The following is a 21389-nucleotide window of genomic DNA, read 5'->3' as shown; positions in this document are numbered from 1 at the left end:
GCTAGTGCACCAGCCCTCACGGCCTTTGCACCAGCCACATTAACAACCTCATCAGACGACCCCGAGTCTAGCAAACAATCATCGGCCAGATTAAATAGATTAAGCAAAGATGAGCGGGACGGGATCGACAAAATAGCAAAGACCTTGGTAGAACGAAGGGAGAGCGAAGAGTACACAATGAACATATATAATTCACATGCCGAAAGCCACAGGCGGCATTTTATTTTGCGATTCAGCTACCACACCCTGAACGCGTATGAAGATAGGTATCAGAGCAAGGGTCCCGCTAAATTAACAACGCTGTATGGGAAAATTGATGTTGGAGATGGGACTGAACGTGAGGCGACGGAGCTCTTCATGCAAATGCTTGAGGTCCTCCGCCACCTCACGGAACAGAAACCAGAAGCCAAGGTTACGGTCCCTGAAGCAAGGTTGGCAGAAGTAGCCAATACTATGATGCCTATCAGAGAAGCGGCTCCTTACTGGATCCCGCCACGGGGCCAGGGAACGAGCGATGATATTAATAATGAAAATGCAAAAGGAAGGGTTGTGTACAATTGGGTTTACCAACCATGGGACCGACAAGATATCCTAACCTTTAAGCAAACCCTGCCCGACTTAAGAAAGAACCCGACAGCATTTTATACCGAATTGGGTACAGCCTTGGGTTCGACAATAATGACTTTAGCAGATATTGACTTGTTCTTTGGGCTATGTCTGCCAGCCGACGTGTGGAAGCAAATCCGGAAGGCTGACCACACGGATCTGTTTGGACATACCTGGGACCAACTCGGTAAACTAGACAGACAGCGAGAGCCAGGGAGTAAACCAGTGAAGGACATACTGGAACTCCCAGATAAAATAGTTCAGAAATTAAAAACACTGGTCCCGGAAAGAAAAGTAGACTGGTCGATAGTCACGGCCTGTCGACAGAAACCCCAGGAAGATGTGTCAGAATACTTCTCCCGATTTGAGACAGTGTTCTCCGACTACAGTGGCCAGGACATGACCACCGCAACCGGACAGCACCTGTTTGTGCAAAATTATGTAAAAGGACTAACTCAAGAAGTCTCCCAAAAACTACAGACAAGTGAGAGTAGTTGGGGGGCCTCCAAACCCGCAGCTATCCTTCAGATGGCTCAGTATTACGAGCACCAAAAGAATGAGAATGATAGGGCGTCCGAGAAAAAGAAGAAAGATTTGAAGGAAAGGGTAATGATAGCCCAGATACAGGGTATAGCGCTAGGACGGGAACATCAAAGGGGGAACTACCTATCAAACGCCCCCAGAGATCTACCTCCTAAGGATCACACCCCGACATCTCACACTGGACGGAGAGATATTAGCAATGACCAATGCGCCTTCTGCAAAGGGTTCGGCCATTGGAAAACCCAGTGTCCGGTTTTGCTAGAGATGAATAGAAATAGGGATTCCAGGGATGTGGCAGGTGGTCCGAGGAATAGAGTACAGGGACGAGGGAACTCCAACGACACTAACAATGACAGATCAGGAAGACTGAATACATTTGACCGTCCCCGACAGAATCAATATCAGCTATCCGAAGGTGAAAATGCCCCTGATTTTGCATAGGACTGCCAGGGGCAAGGGAGGGATCCAGTCGAGCTCTGTGTTGACCAGCAAGGTCCTTATGTCACCGCTAAGGTCTTGGGTACAGAGTCTCCATTCTTGGTAGACACTGGGGCGACACGTAGTGTGTTATCAAAACGACTGATTCCAAGGGCACCCTTGTCTGGCTCACACATAACGTCGATAGGTTTCGATGGGACGCCCTCCACTAACCCCCTGTCCGTACCTATTACCTTTGACCTAGAAAGCAACACTGCTGACGCGACATTTCTACTCTCCTCCAACTCCCCTGACGCCATTATGGGCATTGACTTACTGAAACATTTTCGAGCTACCATTAGGTGTTCCCCAGATGGAATACGAGTCATTCTGTACGACAACCCAGACATGCCCAGATCCCGTCCCCCACGACACATGTGCTGCATAACTAACGCTGACCTGTCCCTGCTTGACACCCTGCCTCCGTACCTGTGGGCCAAAAATGACTCTGATGTGGGACGAATGATGATTGACCCTATTCATATAACTGTAAGACAGGACGCTATGCTCCCGAAACTCCCGCAATATCGGATATCCCCAGAGGGTGAGAAGGCACTGGTAGCGATCATTCAGTCTCTGGTAGATGCAGGAGTGGTTGAAGAAGTGGTTAGCAACGTCTGCAACAGCCCAATCCTACCTATTGTTAAGAAACAAGGTGAAGGAGATGAGAAAGCATACCGCTTCATCATCGACTTACGAGAGATTAACAAAGTGGTTGTACCCCAATATCCTGTGGTCTCTGATATCACCACCATTCTGACCCTCATCCCGTCCACTGCCACCACCTTCTCTGTTGTCGACCTTAAAAACGCATTTTTCTCTATCCCCATCCACCAAGACAGCCGTTATCTTTTCGGCTTCACTTTAAAATCTCGCTCGTACCGATTCTGTAGAGCTCCCCAGGGGTACACTGAAAGTCCCAGCATTTACAGCCAGGCTCTCAAAAGACAGCTGGATGCCTTCCAGCTACCAGAGGGAGTGGTGTTGATCCAATATGTCGATGATATCCTTTTGGCGGCCGACACCACCCCGCTGGCAACGACAGCCACCGTCCAACTCCTACACTTCCTTGCAGAAAATGGCCATAAAGTCTCCAAAAAGAAACTACAGTTCTGCCAGCCACAAGTAACTTACCTAGGCCATCTTCTGTCCAAGGAAGGGAGGAAACTTACCCCTGACCGAATCCAAACTATCCTAGACACCCCCATCCCAAAAACGCAAAAGCAGGTCCGCTCTTTGGTTGGCCTAACCTCTTTTTGCAGACAGTGGTTGCCTAATTACAGCCTCATTGTGAAACCATTACTTGCCCTGCTGACCAAAGATGTCCCCTCCCCGCTTCCTTGGACCACTGAGTGTCAAGCCTCCTTTAAGGAATTACGGGATGCACTCTGCTCAGCACCCGTCCTCGGAACGCCGGATTACTCCAAACCCTTCTCCCTCTTCACCCACGAAAGGGAGGGATGCGCATTGTCTGTCCTGACTCAATCGATTGGCCCTAAGCAGCGCCCTTGTGCCTACTTCTCCGCCACTCTTGATCCTGTAGCCAGAGCCTTACCTGCCTGCCTTCGAGCAGTAGCTGCCGCTGCTGTCTCCATCCGTCAGAGCGAGGGAATCGTACTTTCCAACTCCCTCACTGTATTAGTGCCCCATGCAGTTGACACCCTTTTGAACCAGACAAAGACCCAACACCTGACTAGCGCACGACTGACAGGGTACGAGTTGACTCTGCTTGCACCCCACATCACCCTTAAGAGATGCACGACTTTGAATCCTGCCACATTGTTACCCCTGCCTGAAAACGACCCCGACGTTCCTCCCATACACGACTGTGTGACCCTCACAGACGAACAGACTAGGAGTAGGGTTGACCTCCGAGACACTGCTTTTCCTGACCCCGATGGAGAGCTATGGGTAGACGGCTCATGCATCAAACTCCCAGATGGCACCACTTCAGCTGCCTATGCAGTCACGACAGCCCGAACAGTAGTTGAGACAGCCTGCATCACACAACGATCTGCCCAGGCAGCAGAGCTGATAGCCCTCACCCGAGCATGCATCATAGCCGCAGGGACCACCGCGAACGTATATACGGACAGCCAGTATGCCTTCGGGGTGGTCCACCATTTTGGGCTCCTGTGGAGGGAGAGGGGATTCCTGACATCCCACGGTACCCCAATCCTCCACGGAGATTTAGTGTCCGCTCTGATTGAGGCAGTTCTCCTCCCCAAACGATTAGCGGTGATCAAATGTCAGGCACACAAAAGAGTGACAGACTTAGTCGGACAAGGGAATGCATTAGCCGACATCACTGCACGAACCACAGCTGAGAATAGGACAGTGACACGCATATATGTGACCAGGTCACAAGCAGAAAAATGGAGTGACACAAGGGAAATGATCAGAGACATACAGTCGGCCAGCACCCCTCACGAACTGACTAAGTGGGCAAGGGTGGGTTTGAAGGACGAAGAGGGTTGCTGGCGAACAAAAGATGCAAACAAATGGTTGCTGCCCGACTCATATCTGATTCCCATACTGACAATGGCTCACTCCCCCGCACACATAGGATCTGCACCCATGATCGAACTCATTTCCAAAGTCTGGCATAACGACAAAATCCCCGACTCAGCCAGACGCCTAGTTCAGCAGTGCCTCATCTGTCTGCAACACAACCCCGGGAAAGGGACTGTAGTACCCCGGGGAGGGTTCGGGACCCCCAATCACCCCTTTGAGGTCCTTCAGATGGATTACATCCAACTAGAGAGATGCCAAACCCTGAAGTATGTACTAGTCATTGTGTGTGCCTTCAGCAAATGGGTGGAAGCCTATCCAACCCGTGACAACACTGCCATGACTACTGCCAAAGTACTACTGAAGGAATTCTTCCCTCGCTATGGCCTTTGTCGAATTTTGTGGAGCGACAACGGCCCCCACTTCATAGCTGAGGTTATCCAATTAATCCTAAAAGGGTTGGGGGTGAAGCAACGATTTCATGCGGTCTTCCACCCCCAATCCGCTGGTCTAGTGGAACGCCATAATGCCACCCTGAAGCTGAAACTGGCAAAAATAGTGGCCACCACTGGACTTAACTGGCCGGATGCCCTCCCACTGGCCTTGTTATCAATGCGCTCCACTCCCACCAAGCACCATTTGACCCCCTACGAGGTCGTGTTTGGGCGTCCGATGAATCTCTGGACTGCTCCCAAACCGACCTCCATTCATGACGTCCCGGACGTCCTACTATCTGATTATTTGTGCAAGTTAACTAAAACATTGTCTGTCATCCATCAACAGGTGCAGCAGGCTATCCCCGATGCTTCCAGGGGCCCCGGCCATGACATCCAACCGGGAGATTTCGTGCTGATACGAAATTTCCAGCGAACCAAGAGTCTGGAACCTCGGTGGACGGGCCCCTGGCAAGTGCTGATCACCACCCGAACGGCACTCCGAGTGGAGGGGAAGAGGCACTGGCTGCATGCGCATCATTGCCGAAAAGTCTCTGCAAACCTGGCCACGACAGAAAACGTCAGCACCCAAGAAGAGCTCCTGAGCAAAGACCGACCGATATTGGACTGTTATCCCGATACGGGGGCACTCGAACTTGCAAAATTCTCCGATCCCACTGTGCCGTCCAGAGAAGGGTATTTCCTGCGTCGAAAGGGGGGAGTTTCGGCTAAGTAGGCCACGGACTTAGTTAAATCTCAGAACGGTGACCTAAACACAATCAAAGGTTGCCGGAAGAGAAGCTAAACGAAGTCTGTGGTTCTGCCCGCTACCGAGCTCCCTTGAAGGTGATGGAAGCGCCAGATAAGAAGATGATGGAAGCGCCAGATAAGAAGATGATGGAAGCAACAGGAAATACCCAGTATAGAAATCCAAAGACTGACAACTTGCACAAATCAAAGATAATCGCACTCTTCATTGTCTTCCTCTTCTGCCTCCTCCTCATGACCTCCTTCTGGATTCTGGAAGAAAACACACCGGCTCATGAGGCATTGCTACCTACTGTACAGCCGACCCCCCTGAAAGAGCATCACCTAATCTCTCTGTCGCCTCAGCTCCGAGAAAGGCGCAGGGAATTCTGGAACAATTCCTTTGTGCAACTGTTGCACCAACACAACATTGCTGCCAATGCTACGAATTGTTGGATCTGCGGGTTGCTCCCGCATGCCACCGGACACTCTATTCCCTTCATCCCTTCACCCTTCTCAGTTCACGGCTCTTGCCTCGCCTGGCTGATCCTCATGCAAGAGAGCCACAAGGATAACGCCACCTCTGGCCGGACAGTGTCACACTTCTACTCTGGGTTCTGGCTGAACAGAACCGGGAAGACTCCTGCTGCCCTGTGTCCTGCGCTCACAGGCGCCACCTTCATCAAAAACATTCCAGCCAAAGAACGAGTCGAAGTACAGGTGCTCCACAATCCAGCCAGGACCACCTTTTCTCATCTACAAAAACAAACTACCGCAACACTGACTGTGGCTCTGTCTGTCATCAATGTCACAGGTCTTGTGTGTCTCGAAGGCCATGGAACGCAGCTGGTGGGTCACAGCGCCTGCCAGACCACCAGAACATTGGACTCAGCTGACCCCCCTTCCTTTGTTGCTTCTCCAAACATGTACTTTGTGTGTGGCACCAAGGCCTACACCTGGCTCCCGAAGGGTTGGAAGGGTACCTGTTACATTGCCTTCGTTCTCCCACCCACATATGTAGCCCCTGCCAACCATCACAGGCAGAGGCGTGCAGACGACCTTGGACAAGCCGACTCCACCGGAGCACAGTTCCTAGATGCAGCAAAGGGACTTGTTCCTCTGTGGGGCCCAATGGCAAACAGCCGTGCTATCCGGCACCTGACCCAGGCAGTAGAAACAACGATCAACATCACTGCCGGTATCCTCGCCAACAACACTGCGGAACTTCAGGCGGTCCGCCTCGTGACCCTCCAAAATAGACTTGTCCTAGACGTGGTCCTAGCCGACCGAGGAGGAGCATGCCGCATCATCGGATCCAGCTGCTGCACATACGTGCCTGACAACTCGCCTTCAGTCTACAAAGCCATTGAACACCTCCACAGACTTTCCTCAGAGGTTCACCAAGAACAAGAAGGATGGTCGCTTGGGAACTGGTTTTGGGACACTTTGAAGAATTGGGGTTGGAAGTTGTTTTCCTTTGTGTTGATACCTGTTGTGATCTTATGTGGGTGTTGTTTAGGTATCCAATGTCTGCCACCTTTGTGCGGCCTTGTTTCTAACTGTATGTGCCCAAAGACTTTGGACTTCCGAAACGAGCACATGAGTCCCCTCTATGAAGTAGAAATACGTGGCCTTATGGGAATAAATTCAAACTGACAAGTTGGCGAGATATGTTAAAAGGGAGGACTGTGGAATTTTGACTTGCGATCTGAACATCATCTGCGCCAGCTTGTCACCTAAGTACTACATGCACGGCAGATATTCTAGGTCACCTATGTATTACGTGCATGGCAGCCATTTTAGGTATCATGGTCTCCCTGTCCACGATCGATCGCCAGCACGTCCCTCTGACCCAGCAAGCCTCCTCCGCGCACCCTGGCTCCCCCTCCCTCCTCCTCCTTACGAGCAGGGCCCTTCTGCATGACCCTGTCCTTGGGAGTCACGCTAGCGCCTGACCAACACCTCCTCTCCTCCCATGAATGCCCCTCTGTTGACAAACCTCCCTCCTGCGCTGGATTGTCCACGCGGCATGAATACCACTCCATTGATAACCCCTCACCCCGTGTCCGACTGTCCACACAGGTCCGAGGCCATTGCCTAAGCTGGGAGATGTCATTTACTGCCCTTTATTGTATGAGGTCGCTCTCCTTCAAAGGACCCTCTATTGATCCAGGCCTCCCCACCCCCTGTGATATGATCAGGCGCACACATCCTAAGACTCGACGGAACACTCAGCTGCGTGATGGTCCCCTCCTCTTATCAGCAGGTTGAAACCCTCTATTGTGAAGGTATATGGGGGTGGGATTGACACTAGGATTACGGGGATGTCTTTTTCTCTTGCCTTACAAAGACTCGATCGTATTAAAGGAAGGTCACATGCCATAAACCGGTGTATAAGAGGCCAGGCCTCGGAGAGGCCGCTAGAGCACCTCGACATGATACCTTGTTGTCTGATCTGATGTGTTCTGCTCCGTCGGAATAAACTTCTGTTTCCTGCCTTCTGGTCTCCGGCGCCTGCCTCATTGCTTGGTAAACTTGAATGGTACAAGGGCGGTTAGCGCCGGGCAAATCTTGAGAAAGGTCCTAGCCCTACCTTTTTCTACAGATGGTCTGCTCCTCGCCTCCGAAGGTGATGCCCTTTATGTTCCGGTTATCTAGGCACTCGTTGGCCAAACGGCTCCATGTACATGGCGAACAACATCGGCGAAAGAGGGCAGCCTTGCCTCGTGCCTCGCCGGATGTCCAGTGGCTTGGAGCCCGTCCCGTTCACCCTAATAGTTGCACGAGGGGCCGCGTAACAGCTTGCCACCCAGGCTCTGAACCTCTCCCCAAGCCTGAATCTCGACAGAGTCCTATCGAGGTGGGTCCAGTCCACTCTGTCAAACGCTTTTTCAGCGTCAACCGACAGCAGGGCAGCGTCCGAATCGTTGTAGTGGGCTTTATCGATGACGTGCAACAGGCGTTTGGTGTTGTCCGCGCATTGACGTGAGGGTATAGAGCCCGCCTGGTCTGGTTCAATTATGCCTGGGAGACAAGGCCCTAGCCTTGCGGCTAAGATTCCGGTAAAAAGCTTCAGATCAACATTCAGAAGCGATATTGGCCGATAGGCCGCGCATTTAGAAGTGTCCTTTCCGGGTTTTGGTAGGACGATTATGTCTGCCTCGAGCATCTCTTGCGGGATCAAGCCTGGGCCTCGGAACGGATTAAAGAGTTTTGTCAACACTGGGGCCAGAAGGTGGCAAAAGGTTTGTAAAAGCCCGCGGAGAACCCATCTGGGCCTGGCGCTTTGAGTGGTTTAAGGCGCGCAATGGCAGACACCACCTCCTCCAGGCGGATGGGAGCGTCCAGCGCCTCGGAGTTCGCGCCATTCAGTGCGGTCACGTTGGCCTCATGCAAGTACTCTAACCCGACCCCTTCCTCCGCGGCCGGTTCGGCCTTGTACAGCTTGGTGTAAAATGCCCTGAAAGACTCGGCTATGTGCTCGTCTTCGTAGTGCTCGTGTCCGTCGTCCTCGCGTATGACTTGCACCTTGGCCTTGACTGTTTGCGCTTTAAGTTTGCTGGCCAGCAGACGACCAGTCCTGTCTCCCCCCACATAATAAGTATGCTTGAGGCGTAGTGCCGCATATTCTACCCTGTCCAAGCCAAGACTTGCAAGTTGCGCTCTGGCGCTCTTCAGTTGGCGCCAAATCCTGTGCGCCCCCGTCCGACAATGCACCCTCTCGAGTTCCAGTACCTGTGCGGTCAATTCCTGGCGCCTTTCTTTCCTTATCCTGTTATCAGCGGCCGAAATCGCCATCAGCTCCCCCATGACCACTGCCTTTAGCGCCCCCCATACCGCGGGCATGGCTACCTCACCCGTGTCATTCCTGCTAAGGTAGTCTGAAAGAGTCTGGGTTAGTTGCTGCGTGACCTCTTTACGCGTGAGCAGGGACTCCCTGAGCCACCACCTACCCTTACCAGAGTGAATGCGGGGGACTTGCAAGTGTAGAAGGATTGCGTCGTGGTCGGACAGTGCCGCTGGGGTGACCTCCACGTCCTTTACCATAGGGGCTATATCTGCCGATTCAAGGAAGTGATCTATCCTGGCATATGTCCTATGAACGTGTGAGTAAAAGGTGTACCCCGGTGCTGTGTGGTGTATCTCCCTCCATACATCCCTGAAGCCCCTGCTGGCGAGCCAGTGCTTCCCTTCCGTAGAGAGAGCGCCGGAGTCACCAAATCTGTGTCCCGACCTGTCTAACGCATTATCCACCACCAGATTCAGGTCCCCTCCCACCAGTGTATACTTGGGTGCAGCCCCCAGAACCTCTGACAATGCCCCCGTGAGGAATTGTACCTGCTTAGTGTTGGGTGCGTAAATGGTTCTCACTGTGAATTCCACATTACGAATGCTAACAGTGTGCGCTAGCAGTCTGCCCTTTATTTCTGCCACCTTGTCCCTTACTTGGCCCTTGAAGTGCTTAGCAAACAAAATGGCCACCCCCGCTTTTTTCTCCATAGTGGAGGAATAAAGTTGTGTCGGGAAGGCCCTGGACCGCATACAATGCCAGTCCTTTGCCAGCAAATGTGTCTCCTGTAGGAGGCAAATTGCCGCGCTGGAGTTCTCTAAGTACGAGAGCACCGCCCGCCGCTTAATGGAGTTATTGAGGCCCTTAACGTTGAGAGTTAGGACCTGCAAAGTGTCAGATGCCATTCGGGGAAGTAGGCCCTGCCCCGCTACCACTTTGCCTGCACCAGATGTGCCCTCGAGCTCCTGTGTCCATCTCCACAAACCTTTGTACATAGCCCTCTCGTGTCCCCGCTTGTCCCGCCTCTCTGGAACGAACACCCCGGGGCCTCCCACCCCAGTCCCCCTTTCCCACCCTAACCCCAACTTCCCCCTCAACCCCTACCCCCTCCCCTCCCCCATCCCCTCCCCGTTCAACCCCGAAACCCAAACAGGTGAACATAGTCCCAGGCCACTCACTTGTCTGTCCAGGCCTGTGGTAAATGAGTCAATGTATGGGTGTGTGGTAGTGGCGGCTCATTGCCCCCCGACCCTCTCCCCGACCAGGTGCCATAACTTAGCTGATGTCGACCGTCGCCGAAGCCATCTCATGAGTCGGCATCAGTGTCCTTGGAGACCTCTTGGATCGCTGCAGCCTGTTCCTGTGCCACTGTTTCGGGATTAGGCTTGAGGTTTTTCTTTTGCGGTCTGCCCCTTCGTACTTCCTGCCAGCCGTCACAAGTCGTTCGAGGGGATCCAGATGCAGTCCCAGACGACTGCCCCTCGTCAATATCATCCTGTGGAGTCTCCTCATGTGGGATGCCCAGTAAGACGCAGGTGTCTCGTAAGGAGCGCAGCTGGTGTAGGGCTCCATTCCACTTGAAGATGAGGCAAAAAAGGGTGTCCCCAGGAGTAGGGGACCCCCTCCTTGCGTAGGAAGGCGATGGCAACCTTGAATGACCTCCGTTTCTGTAGGGTGATTGCCGACAGATCCTGGAATAGTTCCACTGCGTGGTCTTGAAAGCGAAGGGGCTGTTTGAGACGCGCCGCCTTCAGTATGCGTTCCTTTAGGGGATAGTCCGGCAGGAAGGCCAAGATGTCCTGGGGGGGCCCTGAGTACGGCGAGCCAGGCCCATTCGATGAGCTCTGTCGACACGGATCACGAAGTCATCGTCCTCCTCCAGCACCATCCGGAATAATGCTTGTAGGTATCCTGCCACGTCGTCTCCCTGCGCCTTGAGTGGCACATTCCGGACGCGGATGTTGTTGCGTCTGGAGCGGTTTTCCAGGTCCTCCGTATGAGATTGAAGGTCCGTTTGTTGGTCGTGGAGGCGAACGATCTCCTGCCCGAGGAGTTCTATTTCCTCACTTCTGGCTTGACCCGAGAGCTCATTTGCGGCCACTCTTTCCCCCAGATCGTCGACATCTCGTCGGAGTTCTTTGTATTCCCCTGTCATTTCTTGCCGGAAGGTTTGGATGTCCTCTTTAAGAGAGGTGAAGAGGGCCTCCATGAATGCCTTGGTCGCCGGGGTCTCGCCTTCCGTGTGGTCTCTCCCCTTGGAGGGGGCACCTGAGCCAGCTTGTCAGGGCTTTTGTCGACCTTAGAAGACCCCTTGGTCAGCATATCGGAGATGGTGCGGTTTTCTTTGCGATTGTTGGACGCCATATCGCACTTTGTCTCTGGCCGGAGGCCCCGGTTGGGGTGCTGCCCCTGTCGGGACCGTAGAAGTCCTCGGTGCGTGCGGTCTGGGGAGAAGGGGTCGGCCTGCGTTCGCAAGGTGTCTCGGTTCCGCGGATGCCGCGCTCCTCCGGTCTCCGGGTCCCACGAGACGTTGCAGTGAGCCCTCTCGTTGCAGCCCTTGCCTGTGCTCTCCGTGGGCTATGGCGCCCGAGGTCGACTCTCCAGGCCTCTGCTGAGCTCCCCGAGCTGCCACTCCTTCGGGCCGGTCACCACTGCAGTACGCCACCTCCTGCCGGGCCCTTCTGTAGACTGTGCTGCGGCCTGACCGATTGCCCCGTGCACCCCAGGGCTCCTCTCAGATGCCGCGGAGTCCACTGCTCCACACGTCCCTGGCTCCAGGGGCCCAGATGTCGTGGACCGGGCCGTCCGCTCCGCTGTGGTCCGTGGCCCCGACCCCTCTCGACCTGTCCGGCGGTCCTTAATCCCTTTCCTCCACTGTGGGGGTCCCCATCCCCCGCACACACCGGTGGTCAGGCTACGCTGGGTCACTGGGCGCCGCTGCGGGTGATTGTGCACTTAATGGGGCCCCGCGAAGTCTCTTCTTGATCGTTGGGTCTGGGGGGCTCGTGGGCGCGCTCCCAGTGCCTCCCCCGCTGTTCGCCGCCCTCCCAGCACCTCCACGTCACCAGCTGCCAAGTCACTACCGGCTGTTAGGCCCAAGCCGGGGGGTCACGCGGGGCCCGGTGTCCTGGGACCTCTGCTCTCTTCCTGGGGGCCGCGGCAGCTCCTGTGTGCAGCGAGGGGTCTCCACGCTCTCGACCCCCCGCAGATACGCGCCTCCGGTCCACTGCTGCCTCCGTCCACACCCCACCAAGTGCTGCGTACCTGCAGGCTCAGGCCGTCCGGTTGAATGCGGCCGCTCCTCCTGTGACTAGGCCCGAGCTGGGGTCTTGCTTAGGACTGTGCGCCGGCGGACCCGGCGCCCATCGATCCGCCTCCCTGGTGGTGGGCTCGCCGTCCTCTGCGGGCAGGCACCGCACCTCGGCCCTCGCGCTCGCCGCCGGAACCTCCGACGCCGCAGCGCCGGTGCTTGAATCGCCGAGGCAGGCCCCCCTGGTCAGTTGAGCGTCGGGGCCCGGGCCTCCGTTTTCGCGCCACTAGGCCGTTGCGAGCAATGCCTCTGCTCCGCGGGGCCTCACTCTGTGTCGGAGCCTTGCCCCTGGCCCCGGCTGCGCAGTTGGTGGTCCGGACACTGTCCGCAGTCGGTGGCTGGCTTGGCAGGGTGGTAGGTCCGCTAAAAATCCCGGTGGGGGGATCGGGCTCGGGGAGCCTCCGCGGAACACGTCCTACCGAGCCGCCATCTTGGCCACGCCCCCCAACCTGTTTTTCTTTAAAGAAAACAGGCTGCATTTAATATAAAAAAGATTGCTTTATTTAAAAGCAATCACAGACCTGGTGGACGGCTGACCCCAGCAGGCCACCATCCTTGTGAATTTAGCTCTTTCAAGGGGGTCGCAAATTGTGATGTACCTCATTAATATTAATGAGGTAGGTTGATTACCCAATTACGATTCGTAGAAAATATGGAATGGAGAAATAAAAGGTGCTAAATCAAAAAAGATCAAATCCAAAATATGGAAGCTTCTATGTGATTGTCATATTTAAGGTGAGTTGACAGTGGCAGGTCATACAACAAAACTCTTAAGAGAAAAGTGGAAGGTCTGTGTTAGGTGTACTGCTGCCTCCCTTCTGAGCTACTAGGAATGTTAATGGCAGACAAGAAATCTAAAAGACTGTAGCCTTTTTAATGTACAGTCAGCTGAAGGACCCTACGGCATGGCCTACAGCAGCATATTTTTTATGCAACAGTCAGCAATGGTTAGAACATTTGTATGCACTCCTATGGGCACCAAGAGCAATATTTAAGCTTCAGTTTCCTCCACGTTTGATGTCAAGACTTTCAAAGAAATGAGATTCAGAAGAAGGCGAGGATGTGAGGGAACATACTACACATTTACATACATTTCTTGTACCAATGTGTTGCTGCTACATTAATACGTACTGTTACACACAAAAAAATAATAGAAGTATTTATATATACAAAGCACAGTATCTGGGCTAAAATGATGATGCAAAACCATAAAACAGCTACATTCTATTTAATCTTTAACTGCAGACCCAAATCAAATGATTTCAGGGGGGCGATTGCCCACCCCACTAGAAATGACAGCAAAAGAACCAACTTCTCCCCAGCTAGCTTCTTACTATATTGATTTTCAAAAACAAAAATTATGATTGCAAGGAAAAATATATTTTTGTTTTGATGGGTGCTTTACTGCTTTCCAGGAAAAAAAACATTGTGATTAGTCTGTTGCTAAAAGGCGAGTTTCCAGATCGAATGAGAAAAAAAGCAAACTACAAACACACAACAAAACAAAACCAAAGAGCTGTCACAGACTTACGAACATGTATATTTTACACGTTCTTACTTTTTCTTGTCCTTGTCTTTCTTTGTCTGCTGAGAGCCAGCCTGCTGTGCCTGAGATTGGAGGAGCTGAGCTGCGGCTTTCTTCTTCTGAAACATGTTTACCTCATCTTCAATTTCCTTCTTTTTGTCTTCAAGCTTTTTTTTCTCTTCCTGATGAGTCCTCTTTAGATGATCAAACTTCTCATGAAGCTAGTGAAATACAGAGAAGAAGAATTAACAATTTCATTTTAACCAGTACTGATGCAGTAGAGAGATTTATCAACTGTGTATATATGACAGGATGCAACACTCATTATTCAGAGGAAAGCAGACAAAGGAACAGGCTTGTACTTCTTGAAGACAAGAAGTAGAGGAATGACTTGGCGGCTGGTGACATTTGAAAGTGCTGGGGTGAAAACGTTTGTGATCAGTGGCAGATGGCGAGCGAGCGCAGTGAGCGAGCCCGACTGTCACAAGTGGAGCCTGGGGGTGTTCTTTCCCTATGAAAATTTAGAAAAAAAGAGTGGGCAAACTTTGCATTTTGAAGCATATTTGATAGAACAAGAAGGTTAATTAAGCAATTATGAAAGTGTAGCTATGACATCAATAAAGAGATTTCATATGATAATGACGTAGATAGCAGGTTATTCATCATAACCACAGACTTTAAGATAACAATGCAGAGTACCTCATTGTGAGACTGGGAATTATACATTACTGTTGAAGGGGTAGTGGTCTTCAAAGTGTCTCAATCATGCGTATTCTACGTTAGACATATGCACCCTTTTCTCTCTCCAAATCTTGTCCATATGCATATTTTATGTTCATTAGCAGCCTTCTTTCACTGACTCCTGAATGCACTTCCTCACATCTCCCTCACTTCACAGCCCCCAAACACACAATGCACTGACTCATCTGTACCACTGTGTAGGAAGCTGGCTCTTTATATGATATATCAAAATGAGATATAAGGTGCAAAGAGTCCAGGGGTTCCCTTATGAGTGGACAGGGGCTTTCTCAAGCAATCCCTAGGTGCTCTTCTAAGGGGTGGTATGGTCGAACAGCCCTAGGCTTATCAGAGGGGAGTGTTAGAAATCTACAAATACACACAATAGTCCATAAATAATCAACACAACTCAATAAGGAGATCTGCACCAATTTATAACAATAACACGTATCTTTATATATATTTAGGCACCAGAATCAATATGATTGATCAGGTAAATAGGTTTTTCAATAGAAATACTTTTGCATTTAAAGTTTATTTTTCAGAAACTGCAATGTTATCCTAAGGAAGGAAAAACAAGTACGAAGTTCAGGGATAGTACAGCTACTTACGAAGCCAATCTCCAGGACTTAAGGTGAGTTGAGGGTAAGGTCGATGGCCACACCAACCAGACATTACCAGCGGCACTAGGGTGACTGGGTGCAAGGGTGCAAAACATCGTCGGGTGCCCAATGAAAGTCAATGGGGATCAGTCTTCACAAAAAGAGGCTGGAAGCTTTGACTGGAAGGCTAGTTAGTTGGACTGAACCAACATGGGGGCTCAGACCTCAAATGCTCGGGGACATCTTTAGTTCTCTTCTCCATGGGCCAGGGGCGACGAGTGAGAGATGTACTTAGGCATCAGGGTTTCTTACCGGAAACAGTTGTGGTACAAGGGGCCTGCGAACAGAGGCTGCAGGTGTCATTGAGAAGTGAAAACTGGGAAAACACAAGGTGGGCTTTGAGTCTGGAGGGTCTTGGGAACATGTTGGCACAGTAGTCCCACTTTAGCTTGGACTAGGCGGCTCAGGTGCAGTGGTGCTTATCAGAGTCGGGTTTCTGCAGTCTTGGAGCCTCACAGCTCAGTCTTGGGTACCTGCACAATGCATAGGAACAGGTCCACTGTCCTATAGGAGTTCTTGGTTCCTGGGTGAAGTACTGGAGGGTCTCCCAGGCTTGGGAGACACCACAGCAGCAGGACAGGTTGGCTTTTGGTGCAACTGGTAAAGTCAGCAGGCAGGCCGGCCGGCAGGGTTAGCACCAAGTCTGTTCCTGGATCTTCTTTTCTTACTCCTTGTGACTATTCACGTTCTTCTTCTTTCAGGTCAGCAGGATCTGCTTGTCTGGCACCAGGGGATCCCTTAAATATTCAATTTTGGGGAGTGTAGAGTAGTAGCCAATGGGCTACTTACCTATGGGATCACTACACCCCCTATATGACCACTTGATGTAGCAAGTGGGCATTACTCTGCCCCAGAATTATCTGTTCATTTGTAGTGGCAGCAATAGGGTTGACCAGTACTGGGGCATATCTGCTTATCCAGTTATGACCTCACATGTAGTATTGTTCACTCTGCCTTAGGTCTGTAAGACATGCAGTAGTGGTGTCTCACCTATGCTCCATGTGGGGTCTGCAAACACAACAGGTGATGGACCGAATGTGGATCAATGTCACACACTCACCCCAGTCCAAAGATCTGGGCCCAAATCCATCGTTTTTCTGCACTCCACACCACCCTGGGTTAGACAGTGACGATATGCAAATCAGCTCTGACCCTGTGCCCCATGGGAACAGTCCAGTCCGAACTACAAAAGCCATGTCCTTCCCAGAACGGAATCAAGCATCCGAGGACCGGACCGGTTTCGAGGTAACACCTCTCATCAGCCCGGCTAGCTTGACTCCAGTGGTGTGGAGTGCCTGGGACCCACGTCTTGGCATCCCCAGCGCACTTAGGGCGGAATATGCAAACACAACAGGTGATGGACCTAATGTGGATCAATGTCACACACTCACCCCAGTCCAAAGATCTGGGCCCAAATCCATCGTTTTTTTACACTCCACACCACCCTGGGTTAGACAATGTGGTGTCTGTCACATGGCACCCGGGGTTGTGTGCTATGTCACGTTTTCATTTTTGGCTGCATGAAAACACGCAGCTTGCAGTGGAAGTCTGTATGTGTTTGATGAGGGATTCTTTAGGGTAGCACAGGTAGTGCTGCTGCCCGTAAGGACCTGCTTTGGCCTCCTTGTCCTAGGTACCAAACGTACCACTAACTAGGGACTTACAGGGAGTGCCAAAGGTATTATCAATTGGGGTACAGTGATACAGTTTTAGGAAAGAGGTCTGGCACTGGGTATATGGTTAGCGGTGACCCAGTGCACTTCCAGTCGAAACCACATCAATTTCTGGGCAAAAAGTGGGGTGAGCATGTCAAAAAGGGGCACTTTCATACACACACTGTATTTTCATTCACTTTTGCCTTCTTAAAATGTTGCCAAATGTGTACCTCCTTTACACATAGTTGCACAGAGTCCCAATTGCTACTAGAATAAGTGAACATTGCTCTGTTTGTTCAGCAGAGAGGCAAAGGATTGGATGATCAAGCAAGTATTCTGAAAATCTTTTTTACCCACTTTAAACTTTGCTCCAGAGCCCTCAATGGTCGCCTTGCAAGCGATCGATCCATCTTATACAAACATACATATCACCATCATTTTTCTTCAAAGGCCTTTCCCAATAAGAAGGTAATACAAAATTAAGCAATAGATTTATTTGTGCCTAGCCCTACTGTAACATTTGGCAGCAATGGTTCTTGCTCTACATCACAGCAGCTCCCATTTGCCAAGACTCGCCTCTCAAATCGGGCCTGGGGGATTTCGCCTTTGCCTCTGATCAGCACGTTTATCACTGCGGAATAGCGCCTGAGTGAATCATTCATTCGTCTTCGAGCTGCGCTCATCGCCTTGATGTCAGGGTGCCTCAGAAGCAGGCAATCCTGCAAAGTCACACCTCCTGCAGGGCAGTACATACTCAAGAATAATTCATCCCCACTGCCTAAGGGCCAGCAGTAACAGCCAGAGACAGGCAAATGCGTGACCCAAGGTTGGCAGCAAAAAAACTCTTCTGTTGGCAGGCAAAACAGTGCCAAACACACAGTAATGGTGAAATCAGAGGTAAAGACAGGTCGCAGTTCTAAAGGATCTGAAAAGTTTTGCGAACTGCAGTCTGAAACATATACAATGTATCAGGGCTTTAAGTGGGCCGGGTCGCACTGGTGCTGAGCACCATTATTTGCACCATTATTTTTTCAAAGAGAGCCTCGAAATGGCTCTAGGAGAGTAGGATTTGCTTTTTATAGTTACCCCCAGTGATGTTTCACTGTTTTTCGACTTTAGTCTGGCTTCTGCCCTGCTACCCAGGACCCCAGCCTAGCTGCTTCCTCTCTAAAATGATTCCATGTACTTTAGGTACACTCCAGTTTGGTTACTGGTTATGAGTCCCTAGTATATGGTACACTAGATACCAAAAGCATAGGTACCCCAGAGGCCTACCAGGGGCTGCAGCATGTATTATGCCACCCCTAGGCAGCCTTCCAAAATTAGACAACATGTCTGCTACAGCAGCCTGTGTAAGGTGGTATATGCACCCCTTACTTAGATATAGGTTCCCTATATCTACCTTACACTACACATATAAACCTATCAGGAACCTCTATGGCAGGCCTTATCAATCCTAAAGGCAGGGTGCTGGGTTTTGTGTGTGAGGGTACCCATGCATGAGCAGGGCCCTACTGCAGCCTTAGGAATCTATTCTCCGGGGTTGTTCTGTGATGCAGCCAGACCATACACTCTTAAGTGCATTATAACCTTGCAGTAAATGCTAACTTTGGAATTGCTGCATGGAAACATGCCATGTTTGGTGTCAAACATCTTGGAATCATACCCCCCCCCCGCCAGTCGTGGCAGCGAGGGTATAATTCCACCCTTCTAGAGGGAGAAACATGGCCACACCGGTACACCCGGTACCAGCTTAACAGAACCCTGCCATCACAAAATGGATGCTGCAGCCACAGACACGAGTCTGGCCTCCTGCTGCTGGACGAAACTCCAGCAGGGGAGCAGGGGAGGCCTGGACAATAGGTTTCCTGTCACAGGGAGGTGTCACCACCTCCCAGACAGGCTTTAGTGTATTAGGGCTGGGTGGGTGCAATCCAAGAGTCAGCACTGGGGGCACATTTGGTGTCCCTGTGCATAGCCCAGTTCAAACAGGTTGCAGGGGCTACCAGCCTCTGCTCTGGCGCAAAACTGGACAAAGGAAATGGGTGTAGCCACCCCTCTTTCCAAACCCTCCCATAGGTGGGTCCCCTAGAGTTTGTGCCACCCCTTCCTTGGGGATATAGCAGGAACCTTGACTACAGGACTTTAGATTTACCTAGATGAAACTCTGATACTGAATCCTGGAACTTCAATGATCCACAAGGCGCTAGATGACTGAAGGATCTCCCTTGGAGTAAAGGAGTTACTCCCCTGCGTGGCAAGCACCAAAGACGCATTTGACCGGTTTGCATCTCCGAAGCTCCCGTAGGACTACGAAGAATTAGCAACACAGGAGGTGGGTTCCCAGACTTTCCAGAGGCCGACCCAAGTTCCCAGCAAAGCTGAGACCCGTAGCCCTCGTGGGTACCGTGGAACCGGAAACCCTGGACACTGTGCACATTTGCAAGTGCATATGCTTCTCGGCGATCCTTGAGGCTGTGCGTTGGGTTACTTGGAGCCCAGACTCCAAGCAGCAATTCCAGCGAAGATTGCTGGCCTACACTCCACGAGTGTTCCGTGAGTCATTCCTTTGTGTTTTCTCCCAAGGTACCTTTGCGATCGCTGGTCCGTTGACCAGTGGGCCCCAGAAAATGCAACTTTAACTTTCCTTGGGCTTTTCTGGTTGCTCCAGACGTGCCCTGACTCTCCATCGCTTGGGGATTTCCCTGGACCTTGCTTGTCCACACTGAAGCATGTTTTCTCTTTCTGCGTGGGTTGCTGTTGCCATGGCTTGTTGTGACGCCGCAACACTTGACATCCATCGTGGGACAGCTCGAATCCGGCTCCTGGTCGTCATCAAAGCCTCCTGGTCCTCGAGGCTTCCGAGTCAAGCTTCACCTCCTCGCGCCTGAATCACCCAACATCGGTAGACATTCGTCTACCGCGCCCCTGGTCACTGGCAAATGACCCAGACTCCGTACCCTCTGCTTTCAGGTTCTTCACATCTTCGATCCAGGCTTGGATCACACCGGACACTTTTCTTCTTCACGGCAGCAGCACTTTGCAGCAGATGGCCATTGAACTCAACGACGATTCCCGACACCATTTGACACCTATGCACCCAGTTTCCGTGGGTGAGGTAACTCGAGTACTCCGGTGTTCCCATGGGTGTTGGCCCTAGAACCCCTTAAGTCTAAAGGGGTTTGCTCAAAGTCCTCTCCTAAGGGTCCTTTAACTTTCCAACCGTGACTTTCCCCATAGAAGCTAACAGAGTTTGTGGCTGTGTTCTCACACTGCACACGTCCCCCTTGGGTCCCCTCTGTCACTACCTTGGGCGGTTCCTTGGGGTCCCAGCGATTGTACGTGCTCTAGGCACTGTGTCTAGTCAAGTCGTGGTTCTTATACCACTTTCTTAATATATGGTTTGGCCCCCCTCGGGCCCAGTGTATATTGTGCTATTTACTGAATGTCCATTGAATTTAAATTGTGTACCTTGCTCTGTAATCTCATAAAGAGATTACTAGAGAGTTTTTAGTAATAAATACATATATTTTTTATATATACCTTGTGTGGTTCTCCTTTCATTTAGACATTCAAGAGGTTATAATCTGGTAAACGAAGCTGCTTTATACTCCTTCAAGACTTAGCCTGAAGGCTGCTCTCCATAGCTACCACTAGGATAGCTTTCAATAAAGGTTGTCTTTAAACCTATCATCAATAAGGTTTGTTTGAACTGGTGCAAGGTGCCCACCAGAACTAATGGACAGCATATGCCAGGCCAACTTCTCACACACTAATACATGGAGTATTTTTTCATTCATGGGCATACTATGTTAGGGGCCATTTAGAATACGCAGAAACCGTAGAAATCCAGTGACATGTGTGAAGTGGTTTTCACTGCATTTAATGCAATTTTTAAGAAAAGTATTGCATTGCATATCTTTTAGTATCAGAGTACAACGAAAAGCTTGTGCTAATTTTACACCAATATTAGCAGAGAAAGTGAGACGAACAACCCTACATTTGCATTAATGGTATGCTGTTGTAACGTATCTAGGGCTCTAGTGTAATTTCCCAATTCGTGCCCTTATATAGGTATAACTTATCATATCCTTATATAGGCATAAGAATCATAACCATATTTAGGCACAGCCAATGCAGTCCAAATACGGCATGGCTACTTCCACTAAGCTCCTAGAGTACAACGAGTTCTTGAAGACAGCCAGCCTTCAGTAGTACGGGAATTCCCCCTGCTTCAGTATTGATTTGTCCCAGAACTCCTGGATCGTGTAAAGAACTTCAAGTTCTTAGTGACGTTATTATGTCCACCCTTACGTCAAACTCGGCACCTTCCAGGTATAAATATGCCCACATCTGCCCTAGCAAACCACACAGTGATTTTGGAGCAGATC

At 51.1% G+C, this 21389-nt stretch overlaps 1 protein-coding gene across 4 annotated transcripts in view; it reads right to left on the bottom strand.

Moving 5' to 3' along the window:
- The window catches only part of SEPTIN11 (septin 11), a 964023-nt gene that overhangs the window by 159235 nt on the left and 783399 nt on the right, over positions 1–21389 (bottom strand). For 3 of the 4 annotated variants that reach the window (XM_086961789.1, XM_086961791.1, XM_086961790.1), the window contains exon 9: positions 13977–14164. In XM_086961789.1, the coding sequence (XP_086817915.1) occupies positions 13977–14164 (188 nt within the window). Of the gene's footprint in view, positions 1–13972; positions 14165–21389 lie in introns of those variants that run through there. The other variant, XM_086961792.1, reaches the window with a different exon arrangement.

Source organism: Lissotriton vulgaris, chromosome 3_1 (genome assembly GCF_964263255.1).
Source record: "Lissotriton vulgaris chromosome 3_1, aLisVul1.2, whole genome shotgun sequence".
NCBI lineage: Eukaryota > Metazoa > Chordata > Amphibia > Caudata > Salamandridae > Lissotriton > Lissotriton vulgaris.
This window is presented reverse-complemented; position numbering and strand designations above follow the sequence as displayed.